General features: G+C 42.4%; 1 protein-coding gene across 1 annotated transcript in view; it reads right to left on the bottom strand.

Moving 5' to 3' along the window:
* Positions 1-19,428, bottom strand: part of MAPK1 (mitogen-activated protein kinase 1) — a 28,285-nt gene extending 8,857 nt beyond the window's left edge. Inside the window, exons 1-3 of the mRNA XM_054392838.1 lie at positions 19,286-19,428; positions 4,262-4,444; positions 2,807-2,996 (exon numbers count right to left, since the gene is read on the bottom strand). Coding sequence (XP_054248813.1) covers positions 2,807-2,996; positions 4,262-4,444; positions 19,286-19,428 — 516 coding nt within the window. The remainder of the gene's footprint in view (positions 1-2,806; positions 2,997-4,261; positions 4,445-19,285) is intronic.
* Positions 19,429-20,029: the final 601 nt, after the last annotated feature.

Here is a 20,029-nt window from a genome sequence, read left to right as displayed (position 1 = left end):
TTTCAGCTGCTTAGGACAAGCTATAGGGTTCACAGCCAAATTGTGTAATTACAGATTCGGACATTTCTTTCCCAGAAATGGAATCTATGATCCAGAGATCAAGGTCATATTTAAGAGAAGAAAGAAGGAGCCTGTTACAACCTATAGGACTCTGAGCTCCAGAAGAGATCAACAGCTTGCTCTCATAATGCCATTAAAGAAAAGCTAATGGCATTACCACTAAAGATGAACAAACTTTCTATTCTCCTTCTGCCAAAAGAGTGATTTTAAGTTGATCATTTTCACAGCATGCTGTGGTTTGTGTTTATGTACAAGAACCAGGTTTGTAAGCACACATGTGTATAGCTGACACAGGTTTACAGAACAGCCCTTAAAAGAAGCAAGTTAGTACAAGTTCAGCATTCATAAGTCAAGGCCTAACATCTACTAATTTTCTCTCCAATTCTGTTTAAGCTTCAGATGTGGTATGAATACAAGACCCTTTAGGTTACGAAAAGGCATGTGCTCTGTCACACAGACTACTCTGCACTAGGTAGCACATACTGCAGCGGCACTGCTTTTAAACTCCTACAGAAGACATGGTAACAGTACTCACTAAGGTCACACTGTAGTGGTTTACCATACAATCAGCCCCTTTCTCATGACCACCTAACTTGTGTTAAAACATTGTCTTTTATGATTTTATTGCCTCTAATTGCACATAACAGAGCTACATTCAAAATGTTCCTTCCTGCTTCCATCACACAGTTACTACAGATTTTACTCCTTTCTTTCATTAAGGGGTTAATGTCTTGAAGGGATCTGATGTAATAACAGCTGCTGAAATCCCATAGCAAGAGTCAGAGGTGACCAGTCCAGCAGTACCATGCATCAGGAAAAGCTGACAAGTAGCAGTGGGAATGTGAAGCAGACTGCTTGGGTAGCTAAGCATTTAACACAGACCAGCACATGAACAGCAGAGACTTCTCGTGGTATCATGACACTTGTATGGCCACCACTTGGTTTACATTCTGAAGAAGGTATTTTTAGCTTGCTTGGTTTGGTTTGGTTTTGGTTGGGTTTTTTGGAGAAAGCTAGAGCTAGTATAAAAACTAAAGCATCATTAGGTGCAACACAGTGTGATGCAACAAACAGTTGTACCACGTCAGATCAAAGCATCCTGAGCTCTGCAATCTTGCTCCATCAGTGGCCAACAGCAAACACAATGTACAACACTCCAGTGTTACCAAGTCTCTCTCATCTTCCATGGATGAGACTAAACTAGAGGCAGCATTTTCTTCTACTAACTTGGTAGAAGGTTGTTTTTCCCTGTTAACTTGGTGTTTTAAGTTTTCCTTAATACCTGCAAGGCTGTGTGGTACTGAATTCCACAGCTTAATAACGCTGCAAGTGAACTTTTGTGTCCTTTCACCAAGCACTCCTCCTGCTCCCTCCCATCCCCTCTCTAGCCTTTTTGACAGGTACAGACAGTGAATGACTGTTCTCTACTCACTCTCCCAATCCCACTAATAATTTTATCAAATTCTACTGTATTCTTTCTTTCCCTCAATCACTATCTTCCAGTAGAGGAGTCCCAGGCTAAACAGTTCTTCCTGATATGGAGAGAAGTATCCTGAAGTCCTGGTCTTCTCACTCTAAAAGGATAGGGAGAAGTGTGTAACTGATCATAAAGGACTGAAGACTCAAAACCAACAGAAAGCTATAGAATGGCACATTTTCAGTCTTATTCTCTACTTCTGTTGTAATTTTTCACACTTTGTTTGCTTTACTGAATGCAATGAGCTGACATTTTCCAAGAATCATAGCAGCTCTGAGATCATCCTTCTGTAGTATTAACCAGTACAGAGCCCATCACTGGAAAGTAAATCAGCAAGGTTCTCCCTCTGAGCAATTACTGTGCGTGTGATCAGCACTGACTTTCAGATGTCATTTTAGCTGCCTGCTAATGCAAAATCCTTTTCAAACAATGAAAAATTAACAGTTTACAGGGAAATCAAGACTCAAAATATATATATAATTCTGAGTTTATTATCCATGTAAATATAATTCTGCTCCAGAGTATTTTCACCCAGCTTTTGTTTTCAGTAACTCTGAGTACAGTCTCCAGCTCTGGGGCCCCAAACATAAGAACATGGACCTGCTTGAGCAGAGCAGAGGAGGTGACAAAGATGATGAGAGGGCTGGAGCATCTCTCCTACGAAGGCAAGCTGAGAGTGCTGGGTTTCTTCAGCCTGCAGAAGAGATGACTCCACAGAGACCCTGTGGTAGCCTTCTAGTACCTAAAGGAGGGCTACATGAAAGCTGCAGAGGGACTTTCCATAAGAGCATGTAATAACAGGACAAGGGGGTAAAAGCTTTAAACTGAAAGAGGCAAGATTTAGATTATGTGTCGGGAAGAAGAACGAGAGTATGAGGCACTGGAGCAAGCTGCCCAGAGAAGCTGTGGATGCCCCCTTCCTGGAATTGTTCAAGGCAAGGTTTGACAGAGCTTTGAGCAACCTGGTCTAGTGGAAATTCCCCCTGCCCATGAACAGGGGTTGGAACCAGATGATCTTTACGGTCCCTTCCAGCTCAAACCATTCCAAGATCCAAAGAGGCTGTTTCAAAGTCACCCTCCAGGTGGAAACAGCGAAGCATTTATTAAAGCAGCAGAATGCTCTGCTCTTACTCAAATCTTAATAATTATTGTATCAAACCCAATCATGCTTGGCAATCTTTCCAGGATAAAAAGCACATTAATCACCAGTAACAAACCCGCATGCAGGGCTCTAGCAGGTAGTCAAATCCGTAAGAAATTTCAACTAACCTTGAGATCACAAGTGGTGTTGAGCAGCAAATTGGAAGGTTTGAGGTCACGGTGAAGCACATTGGCTGAGTGGATATATTTTAAGCCTCTCAGAATCTGGTAAAGGAAATAACAAATGTGGTCGTTGCTGAGGTGTTGAGTCTTTAGGAGCTTGTAAAGATCTGTCTCCATAAGATCTTGCACAATGTATCTGTAACGCATCAGATGTAAGGCAGCAAAACAAACAGTTTCACATTAGATACAAACAAACAGTACCCAGTGAAATCTCTGTAACAGTTTTTCTCTCTTGCTGCTTTATGACAAAAAGTAAACTATGTAGCTGCTTCATGCTTTACAAGTTTTGAATCAAATCAATTCTGTTACATGATGCAGCCCTTTACAGAACTGAGGCACCAGCATGTGGCCCTCTCAAATTAATCATCATAAACCTCTATTTCTCTATGTTAGAGCCTGATTTTTACTGGAATCTTAATATGATCAGATTCCTATCCTGCTTGCCAAGAAATGGAAACTGCTTTTATTTTAACGAGTAACAAGATTCTGGGATACTTGCTTCCAGTTGTACAAAAGCATGAAGTTAGCAAGATCTGATTATTTCTGATGAGTCTTCTTTGCCATCTCTCCACTTGAAATAATCAGCTGTTACTCTCCTTTACTATAGATTTATTATGCTACGTTGAACAAAACAGGTTTTCACTTACCAAAATTAAATCCAAATATTTTGAGTCAGATGATGATCTTTTTTTTTTAAGATTGGAATGAACCTAAAGAAAAGGGACTTCCCCCCCTCTCCCTGCTTTGGCAGGAATGAGTTAAGTAAAATTTTCCTCCTGCCTTAATTCAGTTTGGCTGCAAAACCCTTGGGGTGTAGTTCCCCACTCACTTTTCACTAAAACAGGATTTTGTGCAAACACACTACTGCTGCCATTCCTGCTGGGTGTTTCCATCCTCTCCTCTGGGCATTCAGATTGGATCACACAGCTGGGACATCTTTTTATAGGCAGCATGCACTGCAAAACTCGGGGGGGGAGCATGTTTTGCTTTATTTTGTTGCCTTTTTTCCCCCAAGATGCATCCATTAAGAACATTTTAGACAATCATAGAGCCTGGCCATTTCATCTTCTCCCCAAAGCAACCAGTTCTAAGCAAATACAACTTTAAGATTAAGTGACTAAACTAAATCATCTCTACAGTGTTGAGTTCTGCCTTGGGAGACAGAAATGAACTTTTTTTTTTTCCTGTAAAAGAACAAGCATAACTAGTGTTCATCTGCATATCAAATCCATCTATGTATCTATAAAACTGAACAAACACTATAAACTTCCCTTTCAAATTTGCAAGAGAAACTAAATTTTATTAAATAACCAGAGGGATGAAAAGGAAGAAATAATCAAAACAGAAAAGGAGGAAACCACCACTAAATACACAGAATAACTTCAAACTTTGAAAGGATACACATCTTTCATTTGTTCAATAGTTGGAGCTCTGATAATATCATTTATTCCAATAATATTCTCATGCCTGAAGCGCAGTAGGATCTTAATCTCTCTCAGAGTTCTCTGGCAGTATGTCTGATGCTCAAAGGGACTGATTTTCTTTATAGCAACTCGAACTTTGTTGACATTATCATAGGCAGAACTAGAAGAGAATCAATGATATTAGTTATAAGGAGTATTGATGGAATTCAGTTCAGAAAGAAGAACACAAATGCAGCTGAACATGGGCTGGGGCATTTATTTTACATTTATTTTTGTCAAACAGAGACAAAAGTGGCAAGTGTCTTTTAGTTTGATAAAGAGACAAAATACTGTGGTTCTATCACCAGCCTGTTTGGGTATCTGCAATTCATTAGCTTGCCCAACTGATTTGAGAGTCTGCTGATTCTTGGGTACCTGAACAAAGAAAGAGGTATTCACCTTCTTGATCAGCCTGTGGAACAAGTTTGAGTCTTTTTCTATGCGTTGTAATCAAGAAAAAGTTTGAGAGAAAAAGTTTATTTTGAGTTAACCCATTCACATAGGGGTGCAGAAAGCCTTTGAAAAATCAGCAGTAGAATTCCACATCCTATGACTAACTCCTGCAAGTAATTCCAATTGTCAGAATCTCTTACTCCTCCATAAGCTACACTGTCACCACTGTCTCCATGAAGGACAGACATGGAAGAACAAAAGGGATGGACAGTTTGTAAACAGCTCTTTCCAAGTTCAATTCTAAAGGTAACAGAGTTGAAGAAGCAAGGTATCCAACCACACACGAAGCAAAAGCAAGCAGCAGCCCAAGGAGGTAACAGGGTGATTGTAACCCATGCTGTTTCCAGTAATGTCATCTCAGAACCTCAGGATGGCATTCCGAGCTGTACAAATACAGCAGTCTCAGCATTGCTGCTCAAAAAGCCTCTGCATTTATCAATATCACAGCCTGAACCGAATGAAAAGGTCCATCAAAACATACAAAGTTTTCTAGAATTTCTAGTATTAATCTTTACAAATTTTAGGATGTTTTCCATGGTCTTGCATATATGAATGACAAAGCATCTCATTATAATAATTTTTCTTTCCATCAAAAGTATATGGCAATTAATTAGAATTTACATATGTGCACATGAGCCTCGCTCCTTTCAAATTTCTTATAGCTCACTATTGCATTGTTTGGAAATGAAAAAATAATCAAGCCTAAATTTAAGTGTTTCTTTTAGCCTCAGCTATTGCACACAAATATAAACACACTGGAAAGCCAAATGGGTTTTACATTCCATTGGTTTTCTCTAAGAGAGGCCCAGAACATTCCTTGAACCTCTCTTAGCTGGCCCTACTCTGCTGAGATCTCCAGGTATCTGGTCATCAAGTAAAGCAGAATGAAATATAAAAATCCAATCAGAAAAGGAGACCTAAAAGGAATTCAAATGCCTGGCCACATCAAGCTGCTTCTACCACTAAGCAGATTTATAGTGCACCAAGATGTTTGAGACACTACTGTTAACACTGTATGCAAAAGTGTTTAACATTTTTCACTTTCATTATTAAAAATGCCATAGAATTCGTGCTGCCAGCATGATCTCCACACAGCTCCTGCTTGAGTAGTGCCATCTTTGCACGATCTTTCCACTTTGAACTGTCTGCATCTGTAACTCCAGTCTATGACCAGAGACAGACAGCTCAGTTTATTTGCCTCTGGAAACACTGAACTCAAATGCTCCAGAGTGCTTGAAATTTCACATGCTAAGCAAGTATTCATTACAACTGCTGCTATTACATATGTGTAGATAACACATTTGCAGTTCAGAAGTCCCAAAATAGATAATAACAAAGTGCCATAAGTGGAACTTGGCATAGCCTTCAAGAGCACTTTGTCTGCAGTAATTTTCTTAGTTAATCAGGTGTTTACAATATACCAGTAAGGCAAGTCACAAGGAGAAAACAAAACTAGAAATTATTCTGATGCATGAGCAGCCTGTATTTGGGAAAGAAATGAAAGAAACCTATGGATCATTTTATCATTACAAACAAACTTCTACCACCTCCTTTTTATCAACTTATTTTTTTATCCAACAATGCAGAATTTTACTTCCTTTTAAAGTTCTGGGCAGCAGCATCTATGCAGAGCAGGAAAAGGCAAAATGCTAATATTTACCAATTGATGCTGCTTAAATAAAAACTCCTAATCTCTTACAATATTTTCTAAATCTCTAAGTTGTTGCTTCTCAAGCAAAGGTTGCTTACTGATGAAAAATATGCATCTTTCTTTGTATAGATTCAATGAACCTGAGTCCATCAGTTAAATACACCAAGATCTCCTCTCTTGTAGCAGTTTCACTTATAGTTCTTGAAGCATTTTCCTAGCAAAAGGTTTATGCTGTTACTTAATTTTGCTTTCAGATGGCTCAACTGCAAACACATGATTCAGTGTGGAAAAAAGCTGACTATTTGCAGTAAAGATGCAATCAGTTTCCTCTCCAGTGTACATTCTGCATACAGTCATTTTTCTGTTCATATCAGAAGATCTCACCATGCTGCTGTAGCTAAGTATGCACTGCTCTCACCACTGCAAAGCCTCAGCTAAGGAGAGTAAAACCAAAATACCACCTAGCTGAAACATTAAAAGGAACACTGGATTTATTTCTGTGGCCACACTTTCTAAAATATGAGCTTTTCTCTACCTTGAATAAATGTATGAAAGACTATCTCAATTCCTACAAGCAAGAAGCTGATCATAGAAACAGGTAGGTACACTTGTTTATATTACTTGTATATTTTTAATATGCATAGTACTGGTACACAGAAAATCTGTGTTATGAAGTTAACACCATTTTGTGTTCTCAGAGTCACAGCCCTCAAAGCAAAGATGGCTTTGAGAAAACTCTGTGACCCTTTTAAAAAAAGTGCTTTTCAATTGAAAACAAGCTGCAGACAGCTCTAAAAGCTACATCTTAGACTGAATTCAGTAGAACTGCAGAGTCACTGCTCTCTCGTGCACCTATGCTACACTCAGAGACCTGTTTGGCCTGTGAACTCACATACCCATACCTGTTTCACTACAAACTAATACATTTGGGTGCTACGCAGGTCAGACTGAAGCATTTCCCAAAGCTTTCCCTGTCCTTCACAATTTCCATCCAACTGCCGTCTACCATCAGCACCAGATTGAACCATTACCCTCCAGAACTCTGCTGAAGAAATAAGCTGTTTGTACACAGTGTCTATTGTAGTGCTTGCAAAATAAATAACTATAAGAAGTGCAAATCCAAACCCTGCATGCATGACTGACTGCAGTTAATATAGCAGCTTATCACTTGATGCAGGATCCATCTTGCTTAGCCTTAGCTAGAATTAGAGATCTAATTTTACAGCTAATCATCACCTCTGCTGCCCCTGCAGTCCACACAGGAACTGCTCCACAGACACATTCCACGTTTGGATTATTTGCATTTTGGAAGAGCTGCCCCAGCATGCAGGGTCTAACCTAGCTGTCCAGGCAGCCAGGTTCCACTGCTCTCCCAACAACTGTTTGTTGTCACCAAAGCAATGAACTAGGGCTCCTTCTAAAGGCAAGAACCTTCCATTACCTAAACTACTTTCTTTTTCCAAGGAAGATAAAAAAAATCTGTAAAGTGGGAAGAACAGTTCACATACTAACAACTTTCAGACTGTTGATTTATAGATTTTAGTTTCCAATCATTAGCCACATATACCAATCACTGCACAGAGAACATCTGTGTTATTCACATTATGATTAATCCAGTTACTGACACTTTAAATATTCAGAAGGAAGGATTTATTTCCACCCCACTGATGTGCAGCTTCACAAACTGATGCAAGCATTCAGCTGTGAGTGCTATTTATCTGTAATGTGATAAATTTAAATACAGATTTTGCAATTGCCCAACTCTGGTATACACAACATCATTCCTATTTCAAGCTGTGGTTACCATCCTGTGACAACCTGCAACAGCACCATTATTTAGATACTCTTAAGACACCATGTGAAAATCAATACAAGCCCTAGAAGCATAGTTTATTATTCCTAATAGTAAGTATCTTGTACACACAGAACAAAGTTTTGACTAAGTAAAACAGCATGTAGGGCTATACAAAATAAACAAATGAGCATTTATAATCCAAGATGTTGCACCACAACTTTTAAAGGCAGTTATTTTACCCCAGCACCACCTCCCTTTCCAAAAGAAGCCAAGGGTGGAGCTGCTTCCAAACGCAATGACCAGGAAGCGCTCAGTAGCGTCAGAGCAGCCTACCAACTGCCCAGATGAAGCTGACATGCGCCCCCTCTCCCATTAACTTCTCCTCAAGGAAGGAAAGCTTTTCTCTAGACACACTGGGCCAAGTGCCAAAGCTTAGCTCCTTCTACCCACAATGGCTGCTGCATGTTCTTCCATCCACTCCTATTCTTCACGTTTCAGTTTGGAGCAGAACTGGAACAAGTGAGAGCATGCCACAGCTGCCGGGAGGAAAGGAGCCAGCTCCTGGCAATCGCTGGATCCCACAGAGAACTGTTTCTTCATAGAACCATTGTAAAACAACTGCCTTCTCTGGCAGCACCCCCATGCTCGGTACACTCCTCTGCCACTGTGTCTGAAGGCTTACCCCTTCATGGGATATTCTTTCACCACTTGTAGGATCACACACCCCAAGGCTGTTCTACAGGCTGCTCTCAGCATTTGCATGCACACACATAAAAATAAACAATGCTACCGGCAAGCATCCTAATTACAACTCTAAATAAAAGGCTGATTTGAAGTTTAAGAGGGACATTTTATCAGTAGCTTTGTGTTGCTGTGGAAACAAGATTCCAAGGGCATATCCAGGGACAAGAGTCTTTCTGAAATATTTAATAATTCTGCTTGCAACCAGGAGAGGAAAGGCAAAAATAATTCCCAGCAAACAAGCTGATCTGTGAAGATCTTCAATCTTTTCACTCAGTCTACATTTAGTTCAATCACAGACATTTCTGTAACATGATGGCATTTATCAAGTTACGATACAAATAGCTGAAATTTATTTTTAAGACTGCTCTAAGTAAAATAACAGTGTTTTGATATAGTAACAGCCAGCAGTACCATAACAGACTGTTCACTACAATCTTTGGGGATGGGGGAAGGTGGTATAGGCACCAATTTGTGGAGGAAACCATTTGGGTTTTTGTTTGGTTTATCAATCTTAGTTCTTCAAAAAAAAAAAAAAAGAGAGATTACTTCTCTCAGTCCCTTCTTATGTGCAGTTTTCTTTCTATACCTTCAGCTGTGACTTCAAAACATCATATATGCCTACTTTCTGCCACTTCAGTTCAACTGATCTTCAGAAAATAAACAACTCTTACATTTTAGTGTTTTACTTCTTGCCTTCCCACTTAACCTCATTTCAGAGGTTTACAGGTTCTCCGCTGCCAAGATTTTCTTTGATAGCATCTCTGCCAAATTTAACATTTAGGCAAACTTTACTGTTATCTTTAAAGGCCCCCTGTGAAATAAACACCTTATAGCACCCACTGCTTTTGATAAGACATTATGACTGTAAATATCACTTTCTTCTCTATGTATAAACTTAAAAGACAGTTCCTGTGGGAATCAGTTTCAAGTTAAATTGTAAGACCTTAACAACATCTGAAGCAACCTAAGGGCTCAGGAAATTAAAAGGAGCAGTTGTCATTCACTCTCCTCTGTGCTCAACAGCCCTGCCTCTTCCTCACTTTTTGGGTTGGAGTGGTGACTTTCTTTGTGCCAGTTCAGAGAACTGCAGAAGCTCAAAGCCAAAGCAGGTTACAACCAGGAACAGTCAGCACTGGCACACTCACAGGGGTCTGTGTCCGTCACCTCGAATTATCACCTTTACATTTTACAAAGCAATTTTTCAGCTAAAATAATTTTCTCACACAGCTAACTCTAGAGCAGTGTAAGCACCAGCTGAGGAGTAGCACAACCCAAGGCATAAAAGGAAAGGCTGCCCCTTTAGAAGCAGCACAGCCTGAGATCAGCACAAGTCAGTCATGGAAACCACAGCTTGTCTTGGCCCAGCCATCATGAGAGCTAAACCTCCACACCAGCTGATGCACTGCTGACTTCCTCCTCCTGTGCTTATGGCTTCTCAAGAGGCAACAAAAAGCCACCAAGACAGCAACTGCAGGCCAGTTACATACCCACTGTTACTCCAGAGCCTGGAAAACAACCATCACCACCCCTCTGGCAGCAAAACAGGGACTAGGAATGTGAAGGAAAGATTTCCCCTTTCCTAGAGAGAAGGGAGAGCACTGCCAGAGCTGTGAGGGGTAACAGCATTAACAGACCCCGCAGCATGCCTTACTCTTTTGTCTAGTAAGGTTCTCATTTGACTTACACCCTAAAATCGGCTTTAGGTAAAGGAGATACACAAGATCTAAACAATTACTACATTTTCCAGTCATTAGCTTATTTGATTCTACACAATACAAATCTTGAGAAGGGACAGTTCACAGTACTTCACTCCAACACAAAATAAATTAAACCATGAACACAATCATTCCTGCATACTTAGAAGCAGGGCTCTTTCTAACTCTGCAGAAACATCAGTGCACAAAGCACTAGAAAAAGCAAGCTCATTGCTGCTGCCCACTCTGCCATAGTTAGTTCAGTATTCCACTTGCAAAACAAAACAAACCAAAACCACTAGCACAAGTGTGCATCTCACCACTATCAGAAGCTATTTCCCTCCAGCCTCAGCTTGCAAGGCATTTTTTGTGCGTTTTTTCCCTCTTTTTACAAAGACATGCCAACTGTAAACCCCTGTCCCTCAACACAGTATTACATTCTGTTCAGACCTGGTATCAGCATCAAGACATGCAGGCTACTGTAACTAAAAGGAAGATATTTCACAATTATGGGACATCAGAAAAATCCAATAGAAAAGTCTGCCTCAGTGTCATTTGGGGTAATTTGCACCATCCAAGTCCCAATAAAACTGAGCAAATTTCAGATGAAGCAGTTTGAGGAGTATTGATTTGTAGTGCTCAAATGACTTTGAAGTATTACTCAGGACACACCAGCAGTAATTTGTGGAACAAACTGCCTTCTCTCCAAACAAGAGAAGAGCAAGGTACTGCAGTGACAGCTGCTAATTTTACAAAAAACTGCAAAATGAGGTAATTGCAGATTATAAACCGTAAGCCTAATTACAAGTTGCTGGTATTTAAAACATGCTCACTACACACAGGACTTGCTTTCTACCATGTAACAAAAAGTCTCATTTGCATTCTAATCACCACAAAGTATTTCAGCATTTCATGAAAACTCTCAAAATACAAAAGAACTTGCAAGAGAAAAAAGATTTTTCCGTTAATAGAATTTAGGCTGTTGTGATTATAGCTAATGCTAAACAAGATAGTAAAAACCTGTGCTGAACTCCATGAAAAACTGAACCATCATGAAGATTCTTCTGCCCACCTCTGACAGTGCAATGCTTCTGTCCCAGCCTTGCTGCAAGCCACGTGAAATACAACTTGGTATTTCATCCATCACGGAGAGGCAGCTGGGCTAGCCACCTTTTGGTAGGCCTTCCTTCAGCCATCTTGCTAGGTGTAACACAGATAAATCACCTGAAACAAACTACATTTTGCTGCATTTCACATACCATTTATTTTTACCTTAGACCATGGTAAAAGTCCTATTCTAAACTATGCTCACAGCTCCATATGCTTCATTTGAGTGATCTATAAATCAACATCAAATATAATTGAAATCATTTAATTGAAATCATTTAATTGAAATCATTTAATTGAAATCATTTAATTGAAATCATTTAATTGAAATCATTTAATTGAAATCATTTAATTGAAATCATTTAATTGTTGTGAAATTTAAGGCTTTTTTCCCAAACATTATTTAAGAAGTTCCTAAAATACCTCACTTTAAGTGCAAGTTTTTTCTAGATTATCAGAACAACATCCAATTTCCTCCATTATCAGTGCCTGCTCACAGGGATGAAGGCCAGCCAGGGACTGGGCTGCATTATGAAGCCAGCAGGTCAAGCAAAGTGATTACTGTTGCGAAGCTGTATGTAGAATACTGCATCCAGTTTTCCTCTCTCCCAGTACTGGAGCAAGTCCAGCAGAAAACCATTAGAATGCACAGAAGGCTGAAGGACATGACATACAAGAGAAACATTGAGGAAACTGATTTTGTATAGGCTGGGGGAGAGAAGAAGGGAATATGGGAAGCATCTAATCGCTCATTTAAGTTACATACAGGAGAATTGCAGAGAAAACTGATCCAGACTCTTCTCAGAAGTAAAAACTACAAAGGACAAGAGGCAACAGCTGCACGTCGCAGCAAGGGAAATCCTTGCATTAAGGGCAAAACTTTCACTGGTCAGTTGGTTTAACACTAGAAATGGAAGCTGCCCAGAGATGTGGAATCCCCACCCCTGGAGAATTTGAAAATACTGAGAAGATAGGTTGAGTGACTTGATCTACTTTTTACATCAACTCTGCTTTGAGTAGGAGGTTGAACTACATGACCTCAAGAAGACCCTTTCAAGCTATATTATGCTGTGAAATATTCCACAGCAAGTTGTCACAAAATACATTTATTAACTATCCAATTGATCGATTCCTTTCTAGATCACAGCCGAAAGCTATGACACACATTAAAAAATCAACATAAAAAGTGCTAAAAAAAAATACTATGCTGGAGAAGTATCAGTTTGCAATTCAAGTTGAGCTGTACACCTACTCAGTTTACCAACTGAGTCATGAAGATGATCAGAGGGCTGAAGCACCTCTACTACTGAAGACAAGCTGAGAGAGTTGGGGTTGTTCAGCCTGGAGAAGGCTGCAAGGAAACCTAGTATTAACTCTTCTGTGGGCTGTGGAGTCCCACTCCTAAACAAGGAGCTCACTGAACACACACAGCCTGATGTCCTACAAACACACATTTCTGGTCTCAAGAGCACTAATAAATCCATCTGTGAAACTGGGGCATCTATCACATCTCTTGAAGGGAGTCTGACTTCACATATATGATTGCCTGATGCAGTCTCTTCCTCAGTAGAGAAGCAAATAGAATCTCTTCAAGCCAGCAAAACGCCTATTTTTAAGGAACTTGTAGAAACTTTCCAAATTTCAGACTTCTACCATTGTCAGATTTGACAGAAGGCAGGCAAAAGTAGTGAGGGGCCCAAAACTGAACACAGTACTCTAGGTGTGGCCTCACCAGAGCCCAATATAGGGACGCAATTACTTCCCTACTCCCACTGGCCACACTACTGCTGATTCAGGCCAGGATGCTGATGGTCTTCTTGCCCACCTGTGCACATTGCTGGATCACATTCCGATGGCTGTCAAGCAACACCTCCAGGTCTTTCTCTGCCACACAACTTTCCAGCCACTCTGCCCCTAGCCTGGAGCATTGCATGGGGTTGGTGTGACCCAAGTGCAGGACCCAGCACTTGGCCTTGGTGAACCTCATACAACTGACCTCGGATCAGAGCATGGCCCAGCCAGCCAGCCTATCCACACCTCTTTGCAGAGCCTTCCTGCCCTTGAGCAGATCAACACTCCCACCCAATTTGTCATCTGCAAGCTTACTAAGAGTGAGCTCAATCGCCTCACCCAGGTCACTGATGAAGACATTAAAGAGAACTGGCCCCAGCACTGAGCTCTGGAAATCACCACTAGGGATCACCACCTCAGCCACCAGCTGGGTTTAACTCCATTCAATACCACTCTTTGAGCCCATCCAGCCAGCTCTCAACCCAGAGAAGCATCCACCCACCCAAGCCACGAGCAGCCTGTTTCTCCAGGAGGATGCTGTGAGAAACAGTGTCAAAAGCTTTACTAAACTCCAGATAAAAAACATCCACAGCTTTTCCTTCATCCACTAAGTGGGTCACCTTGTCGTTGAAGGAGATCAGATTTGTTAGGCAGGACCTGTCCTTCATGAACCCACGCTGACTGGGCCTGATCATCTGGTTGCCCTGCACATGCTGCATAATGGCACTCAAGATGACCTGCCCCATGACCTTCCCCAGAAACAAGGTCAGACTGACAGGTCTCTGGTTCCCTAGATCCTCTTTCTGGCCCTTCTTGTAAACAGGCATTTGCCAAGCTCCAGTCAGCTGGAACCTCCCCATTTAGCCAGGGCTGCTGGTAAATGATGGAAAAGTGACTTTGTGGGCACTTCCACCAGCTCTCTCATTACCCTCAGATGTTTGCCATCCAGCCCCACAGACTTATAAGTGTGTGTAAGTGGTGCAGCAGGGCACTAATCTGCTACCTCTCATCTTCCATAAGCACTAAAGTCAGCTCTGAGAGGAACAGAGAGTGCCGACCACCTGCTGCATCACCAAGCAGAGCAGGAAAAGCAGCTCTAATTGCTCCTTTCATGTTCCCAGGTCAGGTTAAGAAAGTGCTAAAGTTTGAGTGATGGAAGGGAAATGCTTACCTGGGCCTTCTCTACAGAGGGAGGGAGCCAATAACTACCCACCAATTACATTCCCCAATTCTCTGCTCTGATCCTTGCACTAAGGAGTGCTTATTAGGATCGACTGACTTGTATCAGCTCCCTGTTCCCCTTATTACACAGACCAGAACCTCTTAATTACCAGGTATCGACACCCATGTGCTCCCTAAAAGCACATTCAAGCAGGGACATGAATCTCCACACTTGTGCTATCATTAAAGGGTGCTCTCTTCAGACCAATGCATCAGTTAACAGAAAAAAACCTGCAGGCTGTTTCTGACCCTTGCCACTGGTCCTCCCTGATCAACAATCTGACCCTCACAGAGGGATGCAAATGCTACCCTTTTGTGTAAGGATGGACAGCGTTGAAAGAAAGTGCTACACAACCACCAACTCCATCATTTTCATCTTTTAACATAAATATCTATGCCTTGCAGATCGTTCTATTCCTGATGGCTTTGAGTCTCTCTGTGAATATACTTCTCACATTTCATTTTAAATTATCCATTCTCTAAAAGTAGGGCTCTTCTGTGAGACAACAGAAAGGAACAGAACTTTGAAGAAACTACTGCCAAATGTTTTAAATAATCTTTCCACTATTCCTTTAACATTCATCTACTTACTATCTTAATTTCTAATATCACTCTTCTACAGCACATCAGTAACACAAAGATGTCTTTGTAACAACACAGTCAAATTCAGGCCAAGAAACGCAAAATTTGAGCTTCAAGACTGATTTCTTCCAACTGCAGTCATCTTTATTACTTACATATAGTTATTTGCAACGGTGATAACACTTCACATTCACATAAGCCTGATGACAAAATGGGGGTTCCGAAAACCAGAATATAAAAAAAAGCATCTATATCACATTCCCATTCACTATTTCTTTCCAAAAAGTTTACTTGTTTTATACTGTCAGTTTAATCATCCTGACCAACTGGATGAAGAATAATTCACACTGGGAATTAAAGCTCAACACTATCATGTTTTTACTGCTGTTCTGTGTTTAAACTATGGCCTGTTAACAGGCTGCTTTCCAAAAGAAGAAGACAGAACCACATATTTGGGGAAGAGGAGACAATCTCAAAAACTTTTCACATTTTATGGTGTCTGAAAGTTACTTCTGAAACTTTCAGGTCTCAGCTGACTCTGAGGTTGATAATCCCCTATCACAGAAAAAAAGGCAAAGTCACATAAAGAACTTCACACCAAACCCTCTTGAATCATCTTTTTAAGCAAAAGAGAAGGGGAAGCAAAATATTAATAATAAACACATTTGCATATATTTGGATAAAAATAATTCAGAGTAACAAACATGACTGCATGACTAAATAATTGCCCAAAGAACATCTTGCAGTACTAGGAAATGCTGAGGATTTTGGCTAAAGCTTTCTTTGCACTGTGGTCATCCCCTAGTTTCACATGCAGAAGCACTGAGAACAAAAAACCAGGTTATATATCGACATGGATACCCACTTAATAACCACCACCCCAAGCAACAAAATTTCCAAGTAGGAGGCAAGCTTCTATCAAAGGATGAACATTTTTGGCAGAGTTTAAGGTGGGGCTTTGCCTGATAAGGTGCTTTTAAAATGCTTACGAAGCTGAGAAAGTGCAATCACAACAACAGTACATCTACTGCTCTGGTAAGTCTATTTTTACTCAAAACCTGATTATGTTAAAAGTGACTACACTAGGGAAAATAGTTAAGTGCCTTTAAGGGTTCTCAAATCCAGATGAAAGAACATTCACATACAATCTATTTAGCGAACATCTTCCTCTATTTCTTGCGCTGTTATTTTATGCTGTGATCAATATTTCTCAAACATTATTCTCTGCTGCAAAATCAAAATGGAAGACCGACTGTAACAACACCATCCTGAGAATATTTAATTTCTCTTTTTATTAATATAATTAGAAGAATTTTATTGTTTTCAACTCCCTAATACAATAATCCCGAAACATAAGAATTAGGAAAAAGAAGGAAAAGAGCGAAGGATTTGAAGAGTTAAGTGACTTGTTTTCGGCATAAGAAGCCTTATGGCACAATGCACTTGTAAACAACCAGCCCTAGTCTCTCCCAGGCCGTGCACATTAGCTGTGGGTCTAAAACAAAACCGTCAGGGCCTGCTTTGATTTCCTTCATTAAAGTCTACAAATGTAAATGGATTTTGCAGTTGCAGGAAACATCTCCATCTGCACACGCATAGCTTGCCCTCTTCCCCGCCCCCCAAGGGAGAAGCTCTGCAGAGCCTCACTGCATTAGCAATCAAATCAAGATAAGAAATATATAGCATTAAACTGCATAACCTGTACAGCTGTGGATTGATAAGGAATCTTATTTAACAACAGTAGCCTGAATGTTAGGCACTACGATGCATTACAGTTGCTATGGCATTTAGCTACAAGTAGTGCATCCAACACTTTCCTCATCAAGCACCTGAGACTTTGCTCCCTGTCATTTCACACCCAAGGCAAAAGAACAATAACTAAGAGCACAACATACCCAATTTGGTATTTCACATTAAAAATTTCAGAATAGAAAACACAGGAGAATGTTTGAGCTGAACCAGACACTTGGCTTTTTTGTTAGCAATTTTGCATGGCATTGGCAGCAGACAGAGTTTTGAAGTTAAAACTCTCTAACTTTTTATATGATTTTGGAGGGGAAACAGTTTCAATACAGAACTTAATAGCAAACCATTTGGAAGGGCAGAAAGTGGCCCCATTTCCCCTGTGTGTGCTCACTAGCATAGTGAGGCCAAAAATGGGCATCACATGCCATCAGACTGCTGCTTGTAATCTCTGAACTGCAGCAAAATGTTTTAGCTTCACCGCGTTGTCAGTTAAATGCATTTTTAATACCCCACTCCCATTAATCATCCCATAGCCAGCACACACCTTGGAAGCACTGCTGCCCAATACCTTCCTAAATGGGACAAAAAGTGTAAACCAGTGCAGTCAGTACTGAGATTATCTGCACAGCTTCACTTGCCCTTGCTCAGATGATAAAGCACACCAGAATAAAATGCAGCCTGTACCATAAACTACATTAACAGATTGTGGCCTGGATATATTGCTGCGATTTCTAATGTTCAAACAATAGGAAGGATATTTCTACACTGGAAACAGGATTCCTGTTTTACATGCTGAAGGTTGCTCCCACAGCAAAAAATAAACAGTGAAGGCCACGACTCAAAACTTTGTAAGGGAGGCTCACCTCCTAGCTGAGTTCAGGCCTAGATGAAAGCTGAAATACACCCTGAAATACAAGATGACTTCATCTTAACAGGCCAGCACAATTCAGTGCTACATGCACAAAAATCTGTAACGTACAGCTGAAGGCTGTGACGAGCCTTTGCCGAGAAATGCCCCAGTTTACATCAGATTAAGCATCGGAAAGAAAAATGAACAGTCATAGACTGTAAACCTCATTTAGTACCTCTGGTCACAAAACATGCTGAAGAAACAGAAAAAGTGTTGGGAGAAAGTTTACAAAACAATAACAAAAAAATTGTTTTTCATCTGCATTCCTTGAATTATTTCAGAAGTTGGATTTTTTTTAACCAGTTACTAATAGAACACAACGTGAATTCCTAAGTCAAGTCACTGTACACGTCAGGTTCAACACCCAGTCACTAAATATACCATTATACAGCATTACAAACTCATTTACATTGCTAAAACCCCCACATTTCACTCTTAAACCGGCCAGTTCCCGTTTTCAGTATTTCGTAGTTCATTCACCTCGCTCTTTTGGGCTGTTATTATCCAAGGTAAACACACATGATCGCTTCCCAGTGAGACTTAGTACAAGTCTTTGCCGTACAAAATACCCACGAGCTAGAAGGGCTGGAGGGAACTTTCCCCTGCACCCATGATAATTTAGATACTCATCTGGCAGGCTGTGCAGCACCGCCAGCACGTCCTACGAAAAGCAAGGTAGGGGCAGCAACTCCTATGCACAGATTCACTTTTTTATCAACCGTGACCTAGGGGACACGCAGCCAGGTGAGCCTCCTGCGCACAGGCAAAAAGAGAACCGCGGGGCTGCAGCAGGATTTTGTCACCTTTTCCCCTTTTTTAAACCTCTGCAGTCACACTATGGAAACGGAGAGAATAAAGAGAGCAACCAACTTCAGGGGTAGGGACAAATAATATTCAAGAAGATAAACGCAAAACTGAAAGAAAACGAGACGTTCAGCTGCACCCATGGATGGAGGAATTTTTTCTAGGGGGGGGGGGGGGGAAACAGGAGGGAGAGGCAGCAGAGAGGGAGGGAAAGAGTGATGCCGGAGGGGCAACCTCGAAAATACAGAGGGAAAAGCAGCGCCGAGGAGGACAAGGCAGAGATGCCCGAGTCCCGGCTTCCCCTCCCCCGAAGGCAAGGCCCGGGCCTCTGCCCCCTCCAAGGGCGGGCCGGAGCCCGGGGCCGGACCGCAGGGAGGCTGCGGCGGGCAGGGCGGCGGGGAGGGAAGAAGGGAGTTGGTCAGGGCAAGGGCGCTGCCCCAGCTGGGCTCGGCACCGGCACTCACCACACCATGCCGTAGGCCCCCTCGCCGATGTAGGAGAGGTTGGTGTAGCGGGGCCCCACGTCGAACACTTGGCCCCGCACCATCTCCGGGCCCCCGGCGTTGGTAGAGCCGCCCGCAGCCCCGGCCCCCGACACCGCCGCCATGTTGTCCGTGCCGGGAACCGCGGTGACTGCGTGCGGGAAGGGGGGAGGGAGTGGGGGAGGAGGAAGAGGAGGAAGAGGAGGAAGGAGGAGCGGGACGAGGGTACGGATGCAGAAGGGAGGGAAGAAGAGAGGCGTCGCCCGCTCTGCTGAGCGCCACCCGCTACCACCGGCTCGGAGCCCCCGTCAGCGCCGTCACCGCCGCGGCCGCTCTGAGGAGACGCTGCCGGCCGCGCGCGCGCGCATCGGCCCGAGCCGAGGGAGGGGCACGAGGGGTGGGGGCTCGCGCAGCGGGAGAGGCGGTGGGGTGGGGGGCGGAGCCAGACACTGAGGGGCGTGGTCGGGGGGCGGGGCCCGGGACTGCGGTAACCGCAGCCGCTGGGGAGGGGGCGCGGCGCGCGGGTCACGTGGCGGGCGTGGTGGCGCTGCGGGCGCGCGGCCGCCCGGCGCCATTAGAGGCGTCAGGTGACGGCGGGTGAGGGGCAGGAAATGGAGCCTCGTCTGGGCAGGGCCGGGCCGGGCGCGGCGGCCTAGTCTTCGCCGCCACCCTGCCGCTGGATGGCCGCAGGACGGGCCCTGCCGGCATCAGGCGGAGCAGGGCTCA

The sequence above is a fragment of the Indicator indicator genome, chromosome 26 (genome assembly GCF_027791375.1).
Source record: "Indicator indicator isolate 239-I01 chromosome 26, UM_Iind_1.1, whole genome shotgun sequence".
NCBI classification, from domain to species: Eukaryota; Metazoa; Chordata; class Aves; order Piciformes; family Indicatoridae; genus Indicator; species Indicator indicator.
This window is presented reverse-complemented; position numbering and strand designations above follow the sequence as displayed.